The sequence below is a fragment of the Equus przewalskii genome, unplaced genomic scaffold (assembly GCF_037783145.1).
Source record: "Equus przewalskii isolate Varuska unplaced genomic scaffold, EquPr2 ChrUn-6, whole genome shotgun sequence".
Lineage (NCBI taxonomy): Eukaryota > Metazoa > Chordata > Mammalia > Perissodactyla > Equidae > Equus > Equus przewalskii.
Window position 1 is genome coordinate 287,670 of NW_027228754.1, and position 18,378 is coordinate 306,047.

The 18,378-nt window shown below is 47.1% G+C and overlaps 2 protein-coding genes across 5 annotated transcripts; one reads left to right on the plus strand and one right to left on the minus strand.

The window, feature by feature from the left end:
- Positions 1–407: 407 nt before the first annotated feature.
- Positions 408–5,206, plus strand: TOMM40L (translocase of outer mitochondrial membrane 40 like). Of its 4 annotated transcripts, none has more exons than XM_008533871.2 (10): positions 408–744; positions 965–1,215; positions 1,507–1,574; positions 1,845–1,937; positions 2,222–2,323; positions 2,472–2,577; positions 2,770–2,892; positions 3,007–3,083; positions 3,286–3,388; positions 3,523–5,206. In XM_008533871.2, the coding sequence occupies exons 2-10, from the start codon at positions 1,101–1,103 to the stop codon at positions 3,660–3,662; spliced, it is 927 nt and encodes a 308-aa protein (XP_008532093.1). In that variant the 5' UTR covers positions 408–744; positions 965–1,100; the 3' UTR covers positions 3,663–5,206. The 4 variants fall into 4 exon arrangements, with proteins under 4 accessions (XP_008532093.1, XP_008532095.1, XP_070464473.1 ...); XM_008533873.2 differs by having other exon boundaries at positions 595–744; positions 1,065–1,215; XM_070608372.1 differs by lacking the exon at positions 1,507–1,574 and having other exon boundaries at positions 606–744; positions 1,065–1,215.
- Positions 4,258–9,585, minus strand: NR1I3 (nuclear receptor subfamily 1 group I member 3). Its single transcript, XM_008533868.2, has 9 exons — positions 9,347–9,585; positions 8,798–8,937; positions 8,208–8,338; positions 6,637–6,806; positions 6,272–6,411; positions 5,892–6,037; positions 5,680–5,796; positions 5,384–5,489; positions 4,258–4,515 (listed from the first exon to the last, which is right to left on the minus strand). The coding sequence occupies exons 2-9, from the start codon at positions 8,902–8,904 to the stop codon at positions 4,386–4,388; spliced, it is 1,047 nt and encodes a 348-aa protein (XP_008532090.1). The 5' UTR covers positions 8,905–8,937; positions 9,347–9,585; the 3' UTR covers positions 4,258–4,385.
- Positions 9,586–18,378: the final 8,793 nt, after the last annotated feature.

Sequence of the window (18,378 nt, forward strand, 5' to 3'; positions counted from 1 at the left end):
TGAGAGGTGTAGACCTCTAGGAGGGAGGCGTGGGTCCATGTCCTAGGGAGAGCTGTACTCGTGAGTAGTACTCGTTTGGAAGTGTACTGTGTGCTGTGGTGTACGGTGGAGGGCTGTGAGAAGTTCTCAGGGGTTCGTGGCGGGGGAGGGGAGGGGAGTGCGGCGGTGGAGGTGCGGGAAGGGAGTTGGGGAGAGATTGGGGGAGGGAGAGCCTAGGAACGACATGAACCAGGGTTCCAAAGAAGTCTTCACAGTCGTTTCCTCTGCCACTCTGCGCAAAAAGCAAGTCTCCAGGCTATATGGTGGATAGAGCCTCAGTGGCCCAAGCACCAAGATGCTCCCTCTAGTGTCTTGTATGCTCACAGGTTTTTCCTGACCTTGGAGAGGCCGGCGATCTAAGGCCATCTACTACAGTAAAGCTAAGGAGCTTCCAATCAAGTCCCGCCTGCCTCTGCAGTGCTGGGGTTAGAGCTCTGTGGACGTAAGGTCTGCCGCTAGTTTGCTTCCTCCTCTTCCATTGGCCCCTGGGAGATGGAGGCAGCTTTTTTTTACCGATTGGGCGGGGCCCAATCAAGGGAGGGTCGGGTCTTTGATATCTTTTTTTGCCCGGTTCCAAGATGGCGTTAATGACCACGCTGGGAATGCAGCGTGAAGCTGCAGTTCTGCCATTACTCAAGATGGCTGCCCCCATCAAGATGACCGGGGTGTGCCGGGGGAAAAGCGGTAGCATGATGGTTTGAGACGGTAAGGGCTACTGCTCCATTGCAAGCCTCAGCTAGGGGCCCAGGAATGAAGTGCAGAAAGATTAGGAAGCTGAGTGAGGTCTGTGGTGGGAGCTAGGATTAGAGAGTGGGGGAGGGAACAGGGGTGACAGGTGGGGGTGAAGGATTAACGATGGGATGGGAGTGTGACTGGGGTTCACTCTCCCCATCGGTGCCCTCTTCCCCGACTCTTCCTGTTCCAGGTCTAGCGTCGGACAATGTGGAAGTTTCTGGGACTGGGGAGCCGGATGATGGGGGGTGGGGCCCGTGGGGGATAGCGGGAGCAATAGCGTCCTTTCCCAGGCTAACCCCGGCCCATCCCCTGTCTTCTGTACTGAAATGGGGAACACGTTGGGCCTGGCACCGATGGGGGCTTTGCCCCGCCGGAGTCCGCGTCGAGAGGAACCTCTGCCCAACCCTGGGAGCTTCGATGAGCTGCACCGGCTATGCAAAGGTGAGAACTTGGCATTTGAGCCTCTCAAGTTGAAGAGGCAGAGGAGGGGAGGGTCTTGAACGCTGGGTGTCTAGTGATGGGAGTAGGAAAGGGGAGATCACAGTCCGGGCATCCAGCCTCAGGGAGGATCAGGTGCCAGAATGAAGTGGAGCATTTCAATACAGGACTTGAAAGGAGGTCAGTTCCTCCAAAGCGCTTTCTATGGGATTGAAAGGGGAGACTATTTCTTGGGGGTAGGGGTTCCTTGTCTGTGCTTATTCCTTCCCTTCCCCTCCCCTCCACCCCCTTCAGATGTATTCCCAGCACAGATGGAGGGAGTGAAGCTCGTTGTCAACAAGGTTCTGAGCAGCCATTTCCAGGTGCTCCCACTTCTCTGGCCCCTCCTTACTATTCCTCCCTGCCTGTCCCTGGATCCTCTTCTCCTTAGCCAGGCTATATGGGACAAGTGAGGGAGGATGAGGGGCTCTCTTTAATTCCCTTGCCTGTGGGACTTGTTGCTTTTAATCTGTATATGTTTGAACATTTGGGATTCTTAAAAGGCCTTCTGGATGGGGAGAAGATGAAGGGTGGGATGGGGGATTGAAATGGAGCAGGAATGCTCTCTCCTCCATTGACTTCTCTTTCTTCAGGTGGCTCACACCGTGCACATGAGTGCTCTGGGCTTGCCCGGCTACCACCTCCATGCAGCCTATGCCGGGGACTGGCAACTTAGCCCCACGGAGGTGAGGGCTTCACATACCTGGGTCATCTCCCTAAGAGCTCACCTGGGACACAGGTCCAGAGGAGGAGAAAAATGTGTGTGTTATGGGGAAGAATGGGCAGGACACCTGCTTCTCTGTGTTTCGTCTGAATGGGAGAGGGTGGGGAAACATTTCTGTGTGCTCAGTAGGAGTTTGTCTTTGTGGCTCCACTAGGGGGCGCTGGATGCTGTTAAAGAAATCCTGTATTTGGATTTAGGCTGAGTGGTGCCGCCCAGCTCGGTCTTACTGTCTACGCTCTTCAACAGGTGTTCCCCACAGTGGTAGGGGATATGGACAGCAGCGGCAGCCTCAACGCCCAGGTCCTGCTCCTCTTGGCAGAGCGACTGCGAGCCAAGGCTGTCTTCCAGGTGACCCATGGCTCCTGCCTTCATCCTCTAAAGCATTTCCTCTTTCTCCTCCATGAGTGCCCTGCTCTGGGGACTCCAGGGAGACAAGCAGAGGCAATAGTGATGATAAAAAGGAAGGGAGATCTTACTTCTTGCTCTCCCTACCCAGACGCAGCAGGCCAAGTTCCTGACTTGGCAGTTTGATGGCGAGTATCGGGGAGATGACTACACAGCCACTCTGACCCTAGGAAATCCTGACCTGATTGGGGAATCAGGTGAGGAATCGGGACAGGGTTCTTTTTATCTTGGCTGCACACTTGCTAATGTTGCCTATGCCTCTTTGTTGTCTGTACAGTTCAGGGATTAGAAAAAACTTGGGCCGGCTGGGGTGGGGGCTTCTTGAGGTGAAGGAGATGGCCTGGGTATTGTTTCTGTGACTGACTCCATGTTTCCCCACTCCCCTACAGTGATCATGGTCGCTCACTTCCTGCAGAGCCTCACTCATCGGCTGGTGCTAGGAGGAGAGCTAGTTTATCACCGGCGGCCAGGCGAAGAGGGGGCCATCTTGACCCTGGCTGGGAAGTACTCTGGTATGGGGTGAGGAGGAATAGTAATGGAGAGGGGAAATTCTGGACTTGGCTGGGTTCTTAGCCTGTGTCCTACTACAATAATGCTCCTTTTCTCCCGTACTTTGGTCTTTACAGCTGTACACTGGGTAGCTACGTTGAATGTGGGATCAGGTGGGGCCCATGCAAGTTATTACCACAGGGCAAATGAACAGGTGAGACTACCGATGCTGTCTCCCACCCCACAAGTCAGTCATGAACTTTTGCCTGCCCTCAGGCCTCCACAGGCCCTGCTATTCTTCCTATCCATACTACGCATACGTTCCTTGCATGCCTTCATTCTGCTGATTCCCTGTCAGGACTCCTGTAGTCTTTGCTGAGACAGATCCCTCTCCCATCCTTGCCCATGCTTCTCAGGTTCAGGTTGGAGTGGAGTTTGAGGCGAACACAAGGCTACAAGACACAACCTTCTCCTTTGGTTACCACCTGACTCTGCCCCAGGCCAACATGGTGTTTAGAGGTGAGGGTTATTGAGATGACAGTCAGGTACTGAAGGATTGGGAGGGACGGAAGGGGGGAAGCTCCGCCTACTTCTGCTGACCCCTTTCTCCAAGCCCTGTTAAGTAACCTAATCTCTATTTTCTTCCCCAACAGGCTTGGTGGATAGTAACTGGTGTGTGGGTGCTGTGCTGGAGAAGAAGATGCCCCCGCTGCCCGTCACTCTAGCCCTCGGAGCCTTCCTCAACCACTGGCGTAACAGATTCCATTGTGGCTTCAGCATCACTGTGGGCTGAGGTTGTCCCAGAGTCAGCCACCACAGCAGTGGAATCTCTGAGTCAGGTGCCCTAGGGCCAGAGACTAGGCCTCTTTCCAGAGCCCACCTTGCTGGGTCACCTCTAGGTCCCAGGAGCAGAGTGGGGGACAGGACCATGCCCTCCTCAGAACTGGAGCTGTCACAGGGGCAGCTGATGAGGCAGTGGTTTGAGGCTCCCACCTCTGCCACCAGCCCGGTATCATCTTCCCATGCTCTTGTGGCTCTAAAGACTAAAGGAGAAGGATTAAGGGGTATGTCTGGGTGAATTGTCTCTCCTCACTCCCCCCTTCTTCATTCTCCCTATGGATTAAAGCTCCTAGCCTCTTCCTCTTCAGAGCAGAAAATTCGGCATGGGATTACCTCCCCATTTTGTTTTCCTAAGACTCCCAAGACTGGGAAAGAAGGGCTGAAGGGCTAAATCTTTGACCTCAGAAAGTGGGGCCCACCCATTCCCAGAAGGAGCTTCTTTACCTCTTAGCCCTGAGGCTTCCTCCTTCCCCATCTTCTGTGCTTCCAGAGAACAACTTTGTCCCCAAGGTCACCCTCTCTCCCCCGATGACTGCATGAAGAGGCAGTTATTACTTTAGTCTTTCATTGCAACCACTGGGCTTCCTTTCTACTCATCCCAACCTCTGGTCCCAGCATTTCCCCCTTTCCAGTCCAGTGTGTTCAGATGGGCTGGGGAAGGAGGTGAGCTACGGCTTCAGCTGCAGATTTCCTGGAGCAGTGGCATCATGGCGGACAGTCCCCGGATGTGCTGGATTTGGTACCCGTATGCATTGTTAAGGCTCCGGAGCTCAGCCAACAGGCCCAGCAGCTTCGCATACAGAAACCTTGGAGGAAGTATTGGGGTCACCAGGGAAAGAGGAAGAAAATAAGGCAGCTGAGAGTCTTGTCCTGTGGCCCTGATCCCCTGAACTACCCGTCAGTGAAGCTAGGTTTGAACACTAAAGAAAATCATGCTCTGATATAACAAATTTATCAAAAGTTCCAAAGGTCCCCAGGGGAGCCTCTGTCTAACATTGTCTTATCTCACCATGCCCAGTTTTTCTTGAACCCAGAGCTCTTAGGGCCAAGTGTGAAGAGAGCTTCAGACTTGGCCAGAACGTAACTGTGTGGGTCTGGCCTTCTAGAGCAGGTTCTAGAAGGTGGGTGTGTTCTATGGTATAAAGCATCCCTCTCTGACCAAACTGGCTCATTGAGAAATGAGCAGGAGAAGAAGTGGAGCAGACCTCAGAGCCTGGAGAGATCATGGGCTGTTGGGCCAGGGATTGGCTTTGGCCATGAAACTGTGAATGACCATAACCTCGAGGGGAATGAAAAATTAAAGGAACTGACCCAATGGAGAGGAGGGGAAGGACGAAGGGAAGAATGAGCAAGACTCCCGAAAGGCTGCTTTAGTCTGGAGAAGTTGAATTGGTGAGGCGATGGATGTCATCAATCTCAGGAATGCTATTATACAGAGCCTGTGAGCTACTACTTTGCATCTACTAAATAAAAAAATCTGGAAAAAGTGAGATGAAACAGCAGTAGAAGCAATTTGGATGCTGGAACCATATGAGATGGGAGGGAAGGACTAGACCCCCAAGGGACCTGGTTCCCCAAAGGAAAGGACAGTAAAAGTATTCATCCTGAGCTCAGTATTTCCCCGACCCCTTCTTGCCCTAGTGCAGCCTCCAAGCCCCCACTCTCCCACTGTACCGATCCCGGGGCCTTGGCTGCTGGCCGTTGATGTAGCTGTGCAGAGTCAGTGCCATCTCCTCTTGGACCTGATCAATCTCTTCCCTCCTGGTAATCCCAGGCCGGTCTGTAAGATAGGGAGCAGGGGAAGGACAAGGTAGGGGCTGGGGGTGGGCCTGCACTGTGCTGCAGGGGCTGGGATAGACCCATTCCACGGGTTTGAAGACTAAATGGCCTGGGATGGATGGATTCAAGGAGCTGAGAGTTTGGGCAGACGTGGTGGAACAAAAGCTTCTGGGCTTTGGGGGGATGCTCACCAGGAGAGAAGAGGGCCATGGCAGCCATGAGCACATACTCGGGCACCTGGAGCTGCAGCCGCCGCAGTGTCCCATGGAAGTGAAAGAACAACTCTAAAAATTCTTCCTGGAACCCCACTGTGGGAGATACTAGGCTTAGGAGCCTTCAGGTCACCTTGCCACATACCATATGACAAGGACACATGCCCTCTACTGTTCTAGCATCATCTCACCACGGGCTCCATCTTCTATTGTGTAGCGAAGAGGTCCACAGAGAAAGTTTTGGGTTTGGAGACAGAAAGTGGTATTGAGTGCGATCTGACAGATTTCTAGAGCTGCTCCCTTGAGAAGGGAGATCTGGTCCTCCATGGGCAAGGACCTGTGGGGAGCAGTGAACAAGGGCACTTTAGACTCTAGCCTGAACTTCAGAGAGGGTAAGGAACTCCCAGTTCTGACTGAGATACTTAGAAAGAAAGTTGAGAATTCAAGACCTGGTGCTTGGAAAGGCTGAGGGATGGATTTGTTTGGTCAGTGACTTTTTTTTTTGGTGGTGGGGAGGGGTTGCAATTTACTGGAGCGTTTTTTCCTTGAAAGGGAAGGGAATGTCACTCACCGGAAGAGGGGTAGATCCTTGGTGAACTTGATGACTTGCTGTACCATGAAAGTGTTGATGTCTGCAAAGTGCGTGAGCAGAGGCAGTACAGGGACCAGGGTGGGCAAGCCTTGGTGATGGATGAACAGATGAGCTGGAGGCTGCAGAGATGAGAGCCTGAGTCTGAGGCCCTGGTCCTAGGGATCTCCTTTAGGACTTGCCAGCCTTATCTTGGAAGGGTTCTGGGCTGAGGAGCCTGCCTAGGCTGGGATTCTGGAGAAGTCCTGTGCTCTGTATTGGTGCATGGTACACAGCCCCCTCCCTCATGCCAGCCTCCTTGGGCACCCTTTTGGTCACATTCCAGCCCAAATCCTGTAAGTGCTCACCCTGAACTGTACAAACTGCTCAAACATGGTGCCCATGTGGCGGTTGTGGGCCCCCAGGAGGATCTGGACTAGCTCTTTCTGCTCCTTACTCAGCTGCGTAGGTGCTTGCTGTGCCCGTCGCTGGGCCTGCTTTGCTCGCCGCAATGCCAGGGCTTCTGACGACAGGATCACTGTGCCCAGGCAAGAGATATGACAAAGCTATTGAGACCAGCAGAGGGCACCGTCCTCTGCCAGCCTCTGGTCTGGGACTCCTCAGACCGCCTGCACAATGAGGGATGCAGGGACCGAGGAGAGTTCCTGAGTCCTCCTTGGGCTTGGCTGAAGTCCCAGAGGCTCCAGGTGGTAGGGGATTCCTGTGCACTTTCCCCAACCTGTGAGGCACTGCAGCAGAAAACAAAGCACTGTGGGAGAGAAGGCAAGGGTGGAGAATAAAGTGCAAATAGTGTTAAGGAGAGGTTTGGCTTCTGGGGGAACACTGAAGAGGGAGGGCTCTTCATACCTAAAACATCACCTTATATTTGCATAGCATTGTAATTTCAAAGCTTCTGAGGTTAAATCTGGCAGGATGAAACAATCCTATGGGTAGACAGGGCAGGTGTTATTATCCATATTTTTCAGAAATGTAAACAGGCTGAGATTCCAGTGATAGGTCCAAGGTCACAAAATACTTAAGTGATGTAGATTGACTTCAAACCAAGATTTTTTGACTCTCTCAGTTTCCCTTTCACCACTCCATATTGAAATGCAGTGTGATGTCATGGAAAAAGCAAGGGTTTGGGAGTCAGACAGAAGTTTGAATACTGACTCTACAACTTTTTAGCTGAGTGGACTTGGGCAGGTTGACTTCTGTGAGCCCTAGTTACATTATCTGTTGGGAGCATAGCCTAATTACCTGGCACAGAGAAAAAGCATTAAATAATTAATTCAACAATTATTAAGTACCTATATGACAATCACTATACTTGAGAGAAAGTAGAGAAAGAGCAAGGGGCCGGCCCCGTGGCCGACTGGTTAAGTTTGCGCGCTCTGCTTGGGTGGCCCAGAGTTTCGCTGGTTCGGATCCTGGGCGCGGACATGGCACTGCTCGTCAGGCCACGCTGAGGCAGCGTCCCACATGCCACAACTAGAAGGACCCACAACAAAATATATACAACTAGGTACTGGGGGGATTTGGGGAGAAAAAGCAGAAAAAGAAAAAAAAAAAGAAGAGGAAGAGCAAGCGGGATGGATATCTAGGGGAAGGGTGTTCCTGGTAGAGGGAATGGCAGGTGCGAATGTGAAAGTCCTGAGGAGAGTGTGCTTGGTGTGTTTGAGGTGGCATTGAAGTCAGTGTGGCTGGGAAGGATTGAGCAAGGGGAAAAGAGTAGGAAATAAAATCAGAGAAGTGGTATGGGGGAGCTAGACCAGGAGATCAGGGACCATAAGAGAGAGGAGGAGCCATTGGAGGTTTTGAACAGAAGAGCGACATCATCTGACTTGTTTCAAAAAGCTGTCCACTGTGTGGAGAATATGCTGTGGGAACAAGGGCAGAGAGACATAGTGAATTCTTGGGATCGTGGGGGCTAACTCACTGTCCTTCTTCATGCCAGCATTTAGGCACTTCTGCAACCTGCAGGCTGGGCAGTGGCGCCTCTGGGCCTTGCTGACGTTACAGCTTCCAGCAAAGGGGCAGGTGAGACCAGTTTTTTTGTTGACTGTTCGTCTGTGAGAGGTAGAATTGTGAGAGTTGGAGATGGCAGTGAACAGTGGGTATGTGAGGGGCTGAGATGACATAGTCTAAAAGAATCTATGGTGACAAGGGCTAATCTGAGCTTTGCCCAAAAGTTCCTAAGGGTGGATAGGGTACGACACATCTCAGGCATTTCCATGGAGGGCCAGGGTCACTCAGAAAAGCCTTGTTGACACGGTACTAGCCTGGAGCTCCGTGGGTAGTGAGTACATATCAGGTACTCTTGACTAAGGGGTTGTGTCCATAGGGCAAACACTTTCCCTCTATTTATACAGTATTGAGGCTGGCAAGATGGAACATGCTAGCTCCAGGGTAGTTAGGCTCTAGGATGCAGGGGTAATATAGTTGAACGAGCTTGGGCATGTGCCAGGGCTTAAAGCCTGCCTGGCGGGCCACTGGGGAGGTTGTTTCTCTTGGGGAGGAGGCTCTCACCTGAAGAAACCCTTGCAGCCCTCACAAGTCAGGGCATGGAAGTGATAGCCTGTAGCTCGGTCCCCGCATACCACGCAGTTCCTAGGCTCATCTTCCTCACTGGCCATGGCTTCAGATGTTGGGGTGGCTGTCACAGGCCCCTGAATGTAGGAGGGGTTAGCAGTCAGCTCTGGGCCACCCCTGACCCACTTCTCCCCCTTCTATAGAGCTTCTTCCCAACCCTGCCCCGGGCCTGATATCTGTACTTCATTGCATTTTTTTTTTTTTTTTTTTTTGAGGAAGATTAGCCCTGAGCTAACTGCTGCCAATCCTCCTCTTTTTTGCTGAGGAAGACTGGCCCTGAGCTAACATCCGTGCCCATCTTCCTTTACTTTATATGTGGGACGCCTACCACAGCATAGTGTGCCAAGTGGTGCCATGTCCGCACCTGGGATCTGAACCAGTGAACCCCAGGCCGCCAAAGCGGAAGGTGCGCACTTAACCGCTGCACCACCGGGCCAGCCCTGTACTTTATTACTTTTAGTCTCTGGTCCCCAACAGATTTCCTACCTGCTCCTCTTAGGCAGCATGTCACCTGCAGGCCACAGAATCTGGTATGGGATTCCTCTCCCCAAACTCTCACTCTGCTTCTGCTTTCCCCTTGATCTCGGGAGCTGCTGGCGTTTGGAGTTTGGGATTATGACCCTTGGTACCTGGAAAACAGAACTTCTGCTGTGTGTGGCCTCCACTTGTCCTCAGTGACCACCTAGATAGGGCACGGCCTCTGGACCCAGGGCAAAGGCCTGGGTAGGAGGTTTTCCCAGAATGCCCATGGTGCTGGTTGCTGGCACATGGGGAGGGACTCTGGTGGGTGGGGACCTCATGACCCATTAGAAACTGCTCCTTATTAGACCCATGGAGATTTTCCTTGCTGCTGAGCTTTAGGCTAGATCTGCAGCCTTCTCTGTACATGGATCCTGGACAAGCTGGGAAGAGAGAGGGTGAGACAGAGCCAGCTTTTTCACTTGCAGGAAGTCAATAGGAAAAGAATATATGTAACAATTGTATGATGCCCCCAAAACGAAAGCTCTTCAAAAGAGATGGGATCTAATTAAGAACATACACACAGAGCTAGAAGAGGTCCAACTTCTGAGAATTTGGAAGGGCTGAGAATTAAATCAGAGAGGCCTCTAATCAATTAGAGGTGGTTGAGATTGATTTGGGGACTGGAGCCAGAGCTGGCTTTGTGGGCGCGTGACTTGTGCAGTCACATAACATCCTCTGCTCAGAGGGGTCTTGGGCTTGGTTAATGCCTGCTGTTGCCGTTTTGAAATTCTTAATGATTTTTGAACAAAGGGCTTTGCATTTTCATACTTCAGTGGGCCCTGAAAATTATGTCTCTGGTCCTGTCTGGAGCCAAGACAAAGGACTTCTAGTTAATAAGTTTGAGAATCAGAAGTAGGATCTTCACTGGGGTTGTCTAGTGCTCCATTGACACTGAAGAACATTTTTGCAAGTGTAAAAATACATATATATACTCTCCCAACATTTATGAACAGAAAAAGTAATTTCAAAAGCTATTTGGATGTTTTGGGCATGAGCGATATGTTGGATACGTCTATTTGGATAAATCTGATCCCACGCACACTGGAATAAAGGCAAAGTCACAGTCTTCCAATTTGTAGGGTCCTTCTCACTGCAGATCTCCCTGGGGGTTTGCTGTTTCTGCACTCACACAGTCTTCTCCCACTAGAAATAAGCATTTTTCTTTTTTCCTTTTTTATAGGCGGGGGGGGGGGGGGCTGTTATGTATTCTGCTTCATCAATTAAGAGTTAAATTACAGTTAATGCTGCTCTAAAAATGAGTTAAAAACCCAAGTGCAGGCTAGAGTCATAAACACACACAGGGAGAGACAGAGACAAAGAGAAGAGATTGAGTTAACAGGAACCTTGTTTAGGTTCCCAGAATGAGTTGGTGGAACCCTTAGTCTTAAGTGGTACAACATACAACTATGCATAACTTATTGCATTTTGAAAGAAGCTGAGTTCTAGTGAGCACAGGTGCTTAGATCTGGTCCCTGGAAGATGGTGAGCATATTTACGTGTACGCATCTGTTGGTATCTTTGCTTAAGTGTGACTCTGAGAATTCATACTAATTCATTCAATCAACAAATATTGACTGAGAACCTACTATGTGTTAGACAAAAACACATATAAAAAGATGAATAAGATGGTCTCCTGCCCTCAGGGAGTTTAAATGTACTAGTGGGGGAGACAGACCTTTAAATAGAAATATAGCCAATATAGATATAGATCAATGATGGTGCTATGCACAGAGCATTATGGGACCCCAGGAAAGGGGCACCTAATGCTGCTTTGGCAAAGGGATGTTGAGCAGGGGGCAGGGAATGCTCCCTGGACGAGTGACAACTGAGTTGATTTTTAAAGGATAATGAGTTAACCAGGTGAAAAATAAAAGGCAACTCAGGCAGAGGGTGCAACCTGAGAGGTTCAAGAAGCGAGATACAAAAAAGTGGATATGGTAGAACCACAAACAGGCCTCTCTTGTTGGAGCATAACATTTCAGTCTGGGAGTGGGAAGAGAGAAGTCAGAGAGATGGGGTTTGAGGCTGAGATGTAGGCAGGACCAGTCCATTGTAGACCTCATGTGCCAGACTAAGCAGCCTGAAGCTATCAGGAAGCTTTTAAAGGGTAAGCTGGGAAATGACATGGTCAGATCTATTCTAGATAGATCTGTCTTATTCTAGCTATCTTACGCTGCTGGCTGTTTGGAAGATGGATTTGAGAGAGCAGGACTGGAGGCAAAGTGACCAGTTAGAAAGCTATTGCCATAATGTAGGTGAGAGAAGATTAAGCCTGAGCTAGGATAGTGGCAGGATTAGAGGAGGAGAGGGTTTTGAGAAATACATGGGTTGTGAAATAATTGGAACTTGGTGACTACTAGAATGTCTGGGTTGAGAAAGAGGAAGAGGAGTTAAAGACGACTCCAGTTTTCTAGCATGGGTGATTGAGTGGATGGTGGCATCACCAACTGGGAGAGAGACTACAGGAGGAGAACAGGGTCATCCATCCTTGGGCCCCTATCCACTTCCATGGTTGCCAACTTACTCTAGGAATAAGCTATTAAGTGCCTACTCTGTGACAAGGCACTATAAGGAGGGAGAAAATAGAGGGTCCCTGTTACCAAGGAATTTACTGTATAATTATGGAGACTGCATAAATAAATTGAACTCCAGTTCTTAAAAGGAGATATATAATTAAACTCTAAATTGTATGGTAAAGATTATATGTATTATTACAGGTATTAATTGCTTAATTAATTTATTCTTATTGAGTGCCCAATATGAGTGGAGTACTGTGTAAGAATCCTTACCTGTGTTAACCTGATAAGTAACATCATCATTTTACAGGTGAGAAAACTAAGGCTCAGAGAGTTGAAATAATTTGTACAAGGATCAATATACCAAACTGTTTATTAGATGACTTCATTTGGATATCACATAGGCATCTCAAATTCAGTCTGTCTAAAATGGAGCTCTATGATACCCAAAGCACAAGCAACAAAATAAAAAATAAACAAGTGGGACTACATCAAACTAAAATCACAGAAAAAGAAATGATCAACCAAAATGAAAAGGCAGCCTACAGAATGGGAGAAAATATTTGCAAATCACACATCAGATAAGGGGTTAATATTCAAAATACGTAAGGAACTCATATAACTCAACAGCAAAAAAATAAACAATAGAATTTGAAAACTGGGCAAAGGGCCTGAATAGACATTTTCCCAAAGAAGATATTCAGATGGCCAACAGGTACATGAAAAGGTGCTCAATATTACTAATCATCAGGGAAATGCAAATCAAAACCACAATGAGAAATCACCTCACACATGTTAGGATGGCTGTCATTGAAAAGACAAGAGATAAATGCTGGCAAGGATGTGGAGAAAAGGGAACTCTTGTGCACTGTTGGTCGGAGTGTAAATTGGTATAACCACTAAGGAAAACAGTATGGAGGTTCCTCAAAAAGTTGAACATACAACTACCATATGATCCAGCAATTCCACTCTGAGTATATATCCGAAGGAAAGGAAATCACTGTGTCAAAGAGATATCCACACCCCCATGTTTATTGCAGCATTATTTACAATAGCCAAGATATGGAAACAACCTAAGTGTCCGTCAGTGGATGAATGGATAAAGAAGATGTGAGATCTGTCTGTCTGTCTATCTATTGAATGGAATACTATTCAGTCATAAAAAAGAAGGAAATCCTGCCATTTGTGACAACATGGATGGACCTTGAGGGCATTATGCTAAGTGAAATATCAGACATAGAAAGACAAATACTGTATGATCTCACTTATACGTGGAATCTAAAAACAGCCCAACCTCATAGAAAAGAGATCAGATTGTGGTTGCCAGATGTGGAGGGTGAATGGAGAGTAATTGAGGGAAGGTGGTCAAAAGGTACAAGCTCCCAGTTATACGATAAATAAGTTCTGAGGAGGTAATATGCAACGTGTAATACAGTTAACAGTACTGTTCTGTATGTTTGAAAGTTGCTAAGAGAGTAGATCTTAAAAATTTTTATTACGAGGAAAAAAATTTGTAGTCATATGAGGTAAATCACTTCACAATATGTACATACAGCAAACCATTGTGTTGTATACCTTAAACTTATACAATGTCATATGTCAATTATACTTCAATAAAACTGGAAAAAATAAAATAAAATGGAAGTCATTGCCACCCTTCCACAATCTAATTTCTCCCATATTACCTAACTTGGTGCCTATCCCAACACAAGAAGGTGGAAAGAGCATGGGCTCTGGAGTCATACAGACTTAGGTCAAATTCTGGTGCTGGCTCTTGCTAGCTGCATTACTTTTTTTGCTCCTTCCCTAATTATTTGACATCACTGAGACCCAGCTTGATGTGAGTCAGATATCATCAGGCTGGGCCAATCCCAGGCCAGGGAAGTGAGGCCGACTTCCTCTCCCTAGATCAGTTTTGAATACTTAGGGAGGAGTTCAGGCTGGAGGAAAGATGCTCTGGTGCAGGGCTGACCCTTCACCTGGGGCCCAGGATTGCCCTGAGCCTTGTTCTTCATGGAGAAATCTACCTTGCAATTCTTTGAGATGGGTTTGCCTTGGGGACACACCTCTCTGAGATTGCTCTTCTATATACAGAAATGCTCCCCCAGCCTCAGGGTATCTCCCAAGAGGGCAGACTGAGCCTGGGTTCTGCTGCAGGATGCCCCTAGCATCCATGGTGTATGGGCTTTCAGAGTTAACTGATGTCCCTGCCCTCTTCCAACATGCCTGTTCAGGGCCAGGATCTGAAAAACATCTGTGTTGGTTGTGGCCTGGTGGGTTAAGCTCTCTGAACTCCAGTTTTCTTATCTAGAAAGGGGAGGTTAATAACACCCACTAGCCAGGTTTGTTGTGAAGATTAAATAAAGTAATATATGTAAAGTTTCTTACACAGTGGTTGCAACATGGAAGGAAGTTGATACATATTCATTCTCTTACCCTCTTCCTTTCCTTCCTCTCCACTACCACCCTGTCCCAGATGTCAAGCCAAAACCTGGGTAGTCACCTAGCTTCCTTTCACTCCCTCCATAGAAATGATCAGTTGCTATGCCATGTCCCTCCTATCTCCTGACCCCTACATGCTCACTACCTCTTAGCTGAGTTCAGATTCTTATCATTTTCCACTTATTATGCAGGAGCCTATTAAATTATTCTCCCTACAACCAGCCTCATCTCCTTCCAACCCATCCTCCATGCTGTTGCTATTTCTAAAATGCAAATATGATCATGTCTCTCCCCTGCTTAAAATTCCTCATTTGCTTCTCATCACCTTCAGGATAAAATCCAATTTCTTTAGCATGTCACACAAAGTCCTTTGTGATCTGGCCCCTATTTATCACTCTGGCCTCATCTATTCCAAGGCCACTTCTCTCCCGTGACCTAACACATCACACTTTGGCTCTAAATGTGCTTAAGCATTTAGAGTTTCCTGAACAAGCTGTGCTCACTCACCTCTGAATATCTGCCCTTGTTATTCTGTCTGGTTGGAATTGCTGCATACCTCCTCCCTTGGCCCTCCTGATCCTCTTGGCCCTTCAGGCTTGAGCACAGCAGATCACCTCTGGGAGCCTTTGGGTTAGAGCTATACCTCTGCACACACATTTGTCATAGCACTTATCACATTGCAGAGCAATTGTCTGTTTCTTTCTGACTCTGTCAATCACTGTGAGTTGTTGAAGTCAAGAGCTGTCTTTTTTATTTTTGGATCCTTACGGTCTTGTATACTCCAGGCATATATAATAAATATTTATAGAATGAATAAGTGGGCTAGGATATGAATTAAGGTCTGATTCCAAATTCATGCTCTTTCCATGTGGCATCATATGTTATTATTTGTGACAGCATCCATTAATTCAACAAATGTTTAATGGATATCTACTTTGTGCCAGGCATTTTCTAGCAATGTAGGTTCCACAGTGTCATCTGGATACATTCCTGCTTCCCTTTTAGCTGCTGGCTTCCATAGCCGATTATCTTTTGCTGTCCCGATTCTCTGACAGGATACCATTAGTCTTCTAGTCTGATTCCTGGCTCCTTTCTGACTTCTGAACCATTCCTACCTGCTCTTCCTACCTGCCCTGTTTGCATTTGGCATCTGGCCAATCTTGCACAGATGTCCACCAAGCCAAATTTTCAGTCTGGGCCTGCTCTATCCTGTTTGGCCTCCTGGGTTCTGGCACAAACACTTCTTTGAACAGAAAGGGTTCAGGCTACCTCTTTTCTTTTCCACCTTGTAATCTGGTTTTAATCTTCTTTCTCTAGACTCACCAAAGATCTCCTGTGGCTTGTTGAATTCAATGGACTTTCTCTTATGTTTCTCCCAAGCAACCTCCCTACTGCTTTTGACTCCCTAACAACCATATCTTCTCCTTTGAAACTCTTTTTCTCCCTAGCCTCTACTATGCCATGCATTCCTGGTTCTCCACTTGTATTCCTAATAGCTATTTTTTCTTTCTCCTCTATTGGAGCCTCCTTTTTCCTAAGCCTACGGGTTAGGAAAAACTATGGGTTTTTCTATACGGCTCAATTTCAATCTCTACCTTTCTTCTTCTATGCTCCTCCCTAATAGTTCATCTATTCACAAGCTTCTGGTAAAGTGTAAAAATAGCTAACATTTTAACATCACAGTTTACAGAGTGCCTTTACATACCTGATTTCACTTATCCTCCTTCTAGTATGTGAATGTCTCCAGAATCTACAACTTCAGTTCCATGGGATCTTGCTATTCCTAGTAGCTCCTTCTGATGCCTGTTCAGGTTAAATCTCATTCTGTTCCCTTCTCTGGACTCCCACTGCACTTGCCCAGACTTCTATCACAGCATCTATAACAATATTGCACTTTTGTGTTCATATGACTGTCTCTAGGGAGACTGTAAACTCTGTGTCAGGGGCTGGCCCAGTGGCCGAGTGGTTAAGTTCGTGCACTCTCCTTCAGCGGCCCAGGGTCTCGCCGGTTCCAATCTCGGGTACAGACATGGTACAGCTCATCAAACCATGCTGAGGCGGCGTCCCACATAGCACAAAAAGAAGGACCTTCAACTACAATATACAACTATGTACTGGGGGGCTTTGGGGAGAAGAAGAAAAAAAGAAGATTGGCAGCAGATGTTAGCTCAGGTGTAATCTTAAAAAAACAAACAAACAACAAAACCCTCTGTGTCATATAAGTCTTCTTTTCCCAACACCTAGCATAGGTCCTGGCCATAATGTGTGCTTAATACCCAATGAATAATTGAATAACGTTCCCAATTTCCCGGTCCTGAATTCCGAGAGTCACTTTGAATCCTCTCCTAAATCTTGTTAGTCACCGTCTTATTGATTCCTTATACCTATGTTTCCTGATGTTGTCCCTTGTCTTCTGTTGCTATCGCTACACTCACCCAGGCTCTTACACTTTGTATGACTGCAATATCCCCATCTTGGTCTCCCCGCTCTCAGTCTTTCTTTTGTCAAGTCAGTCCTGTATTTCCTCTGCGAGAATAATCTAAAAATGCTATTTGTCCAAGGGTCAGGTTTAAATTCCTTATTCTGGTATTCAAGGACTTCACAGGTCTCCTGCAACTTCCTCATCATAAACCTCAGTCTTCTTTCATCATTTTTCTCTTGTTATCACCCAAATGCCAGATTGACACATGTTTTTACCTCCCTTCCTTCCACCATTTTTCTAAATTTTATCCTTCCTTTAAGTCCCAGCTCAAATCCCATTTCCCTCAGGAACCTTTTGAATCTTTTGGTCCTAGACAATGTCTTTCTTCTCTGATCTATTATTATTTACTGTTATACGACTTACTGTTTTCACATACTTGGGCATTTAATAATCTATGGCAGGGGTTGGCAATTTATGGTGTATGACCCAAATCTGGCCTGCTGCCTGTTTTTGCACAGCCTGTGAACTAAGAATGGTTTTTACATTCAAATTTAAATACAAGAAGATTACTTCATGACACATGAAAATTATAGGAAATTCACACTTCAGTGCCATGAATAAAGTTTTACTAGAATATAGCCACATCTATTTGTTTATGTATTGTCTGTGACTACTTTCCAGCTATAAAGGGAGACTTGAGTAGTTTCAACAGAGACCATAAGGCCTACAAAGCCTAAAATATTTACTATCTGGCTGTTACAGAAAAAGCTTGCTGAACTCTGATCTAGGATCTTGAATTCTCTTTGTAACCTTTGCATAGCTGTTTAAGAACTTTGGAGAGGTCTGCTTCACTAAACAAGATTTTCAATGCTAACTGGCTGCGCGTTAAAAAGATGGGGGAAGGCTTCATAGAGTGAGTAGGAGCTAGCCTAGTTAGAAACTTAGTAACTTAGGCAACCAGATTCCCATTGGAAAGTGAGAATCAGAGGATCTCAGGTGGATGGGGGAAAAGTGATCTTTTTTTCCATCTTCTCTGTTTTGACTTGGCAGAGAAAATGTCAAAGCACTGAGAGTCTAGCTGGAGAAAGGGCTATTTGAGGTCTTATCTGAATCTGGTTGCTGAGAAGAGATCAGTGGTTGCTAGCTGAGAAAAGCTCAGCTATTAGTGACTCAGTTATTACCGACCATGAAAGAAACTATCAACAGGGCGTAACAGCTAGAGCTGAAAGTGTTTAGCTTTGGCTGACTGAAGATGTAAGTAGGCTAAGAGGTTTTACAATGCCTAGAAACATCACAGGAAAGAAAATTTAAACAATTTTCTTAAAGTAGAAATGAAAGCCAGATATGTGGTAAATAGGAATAGCAGTTGAAGTTATTGGAAAGTTCATGACTTTTTTACCTAGGTGTTCTATTGTTTTTGGTCTTGCTCTAATCATATTTTTTTCTTAAAACTTATACCACATAGTAATTATTTAGTAAAGTTCCATCTTATTGAAAAATAATCTATATAGATTGGACTGTGGGCTTCATCTTTCACATCTGCTCCCTACACCTGGGCAGAGTCCGATTGGCTAGTTTTGGTACTCAGACATGGACAACCAAATAGGTTGCTACCT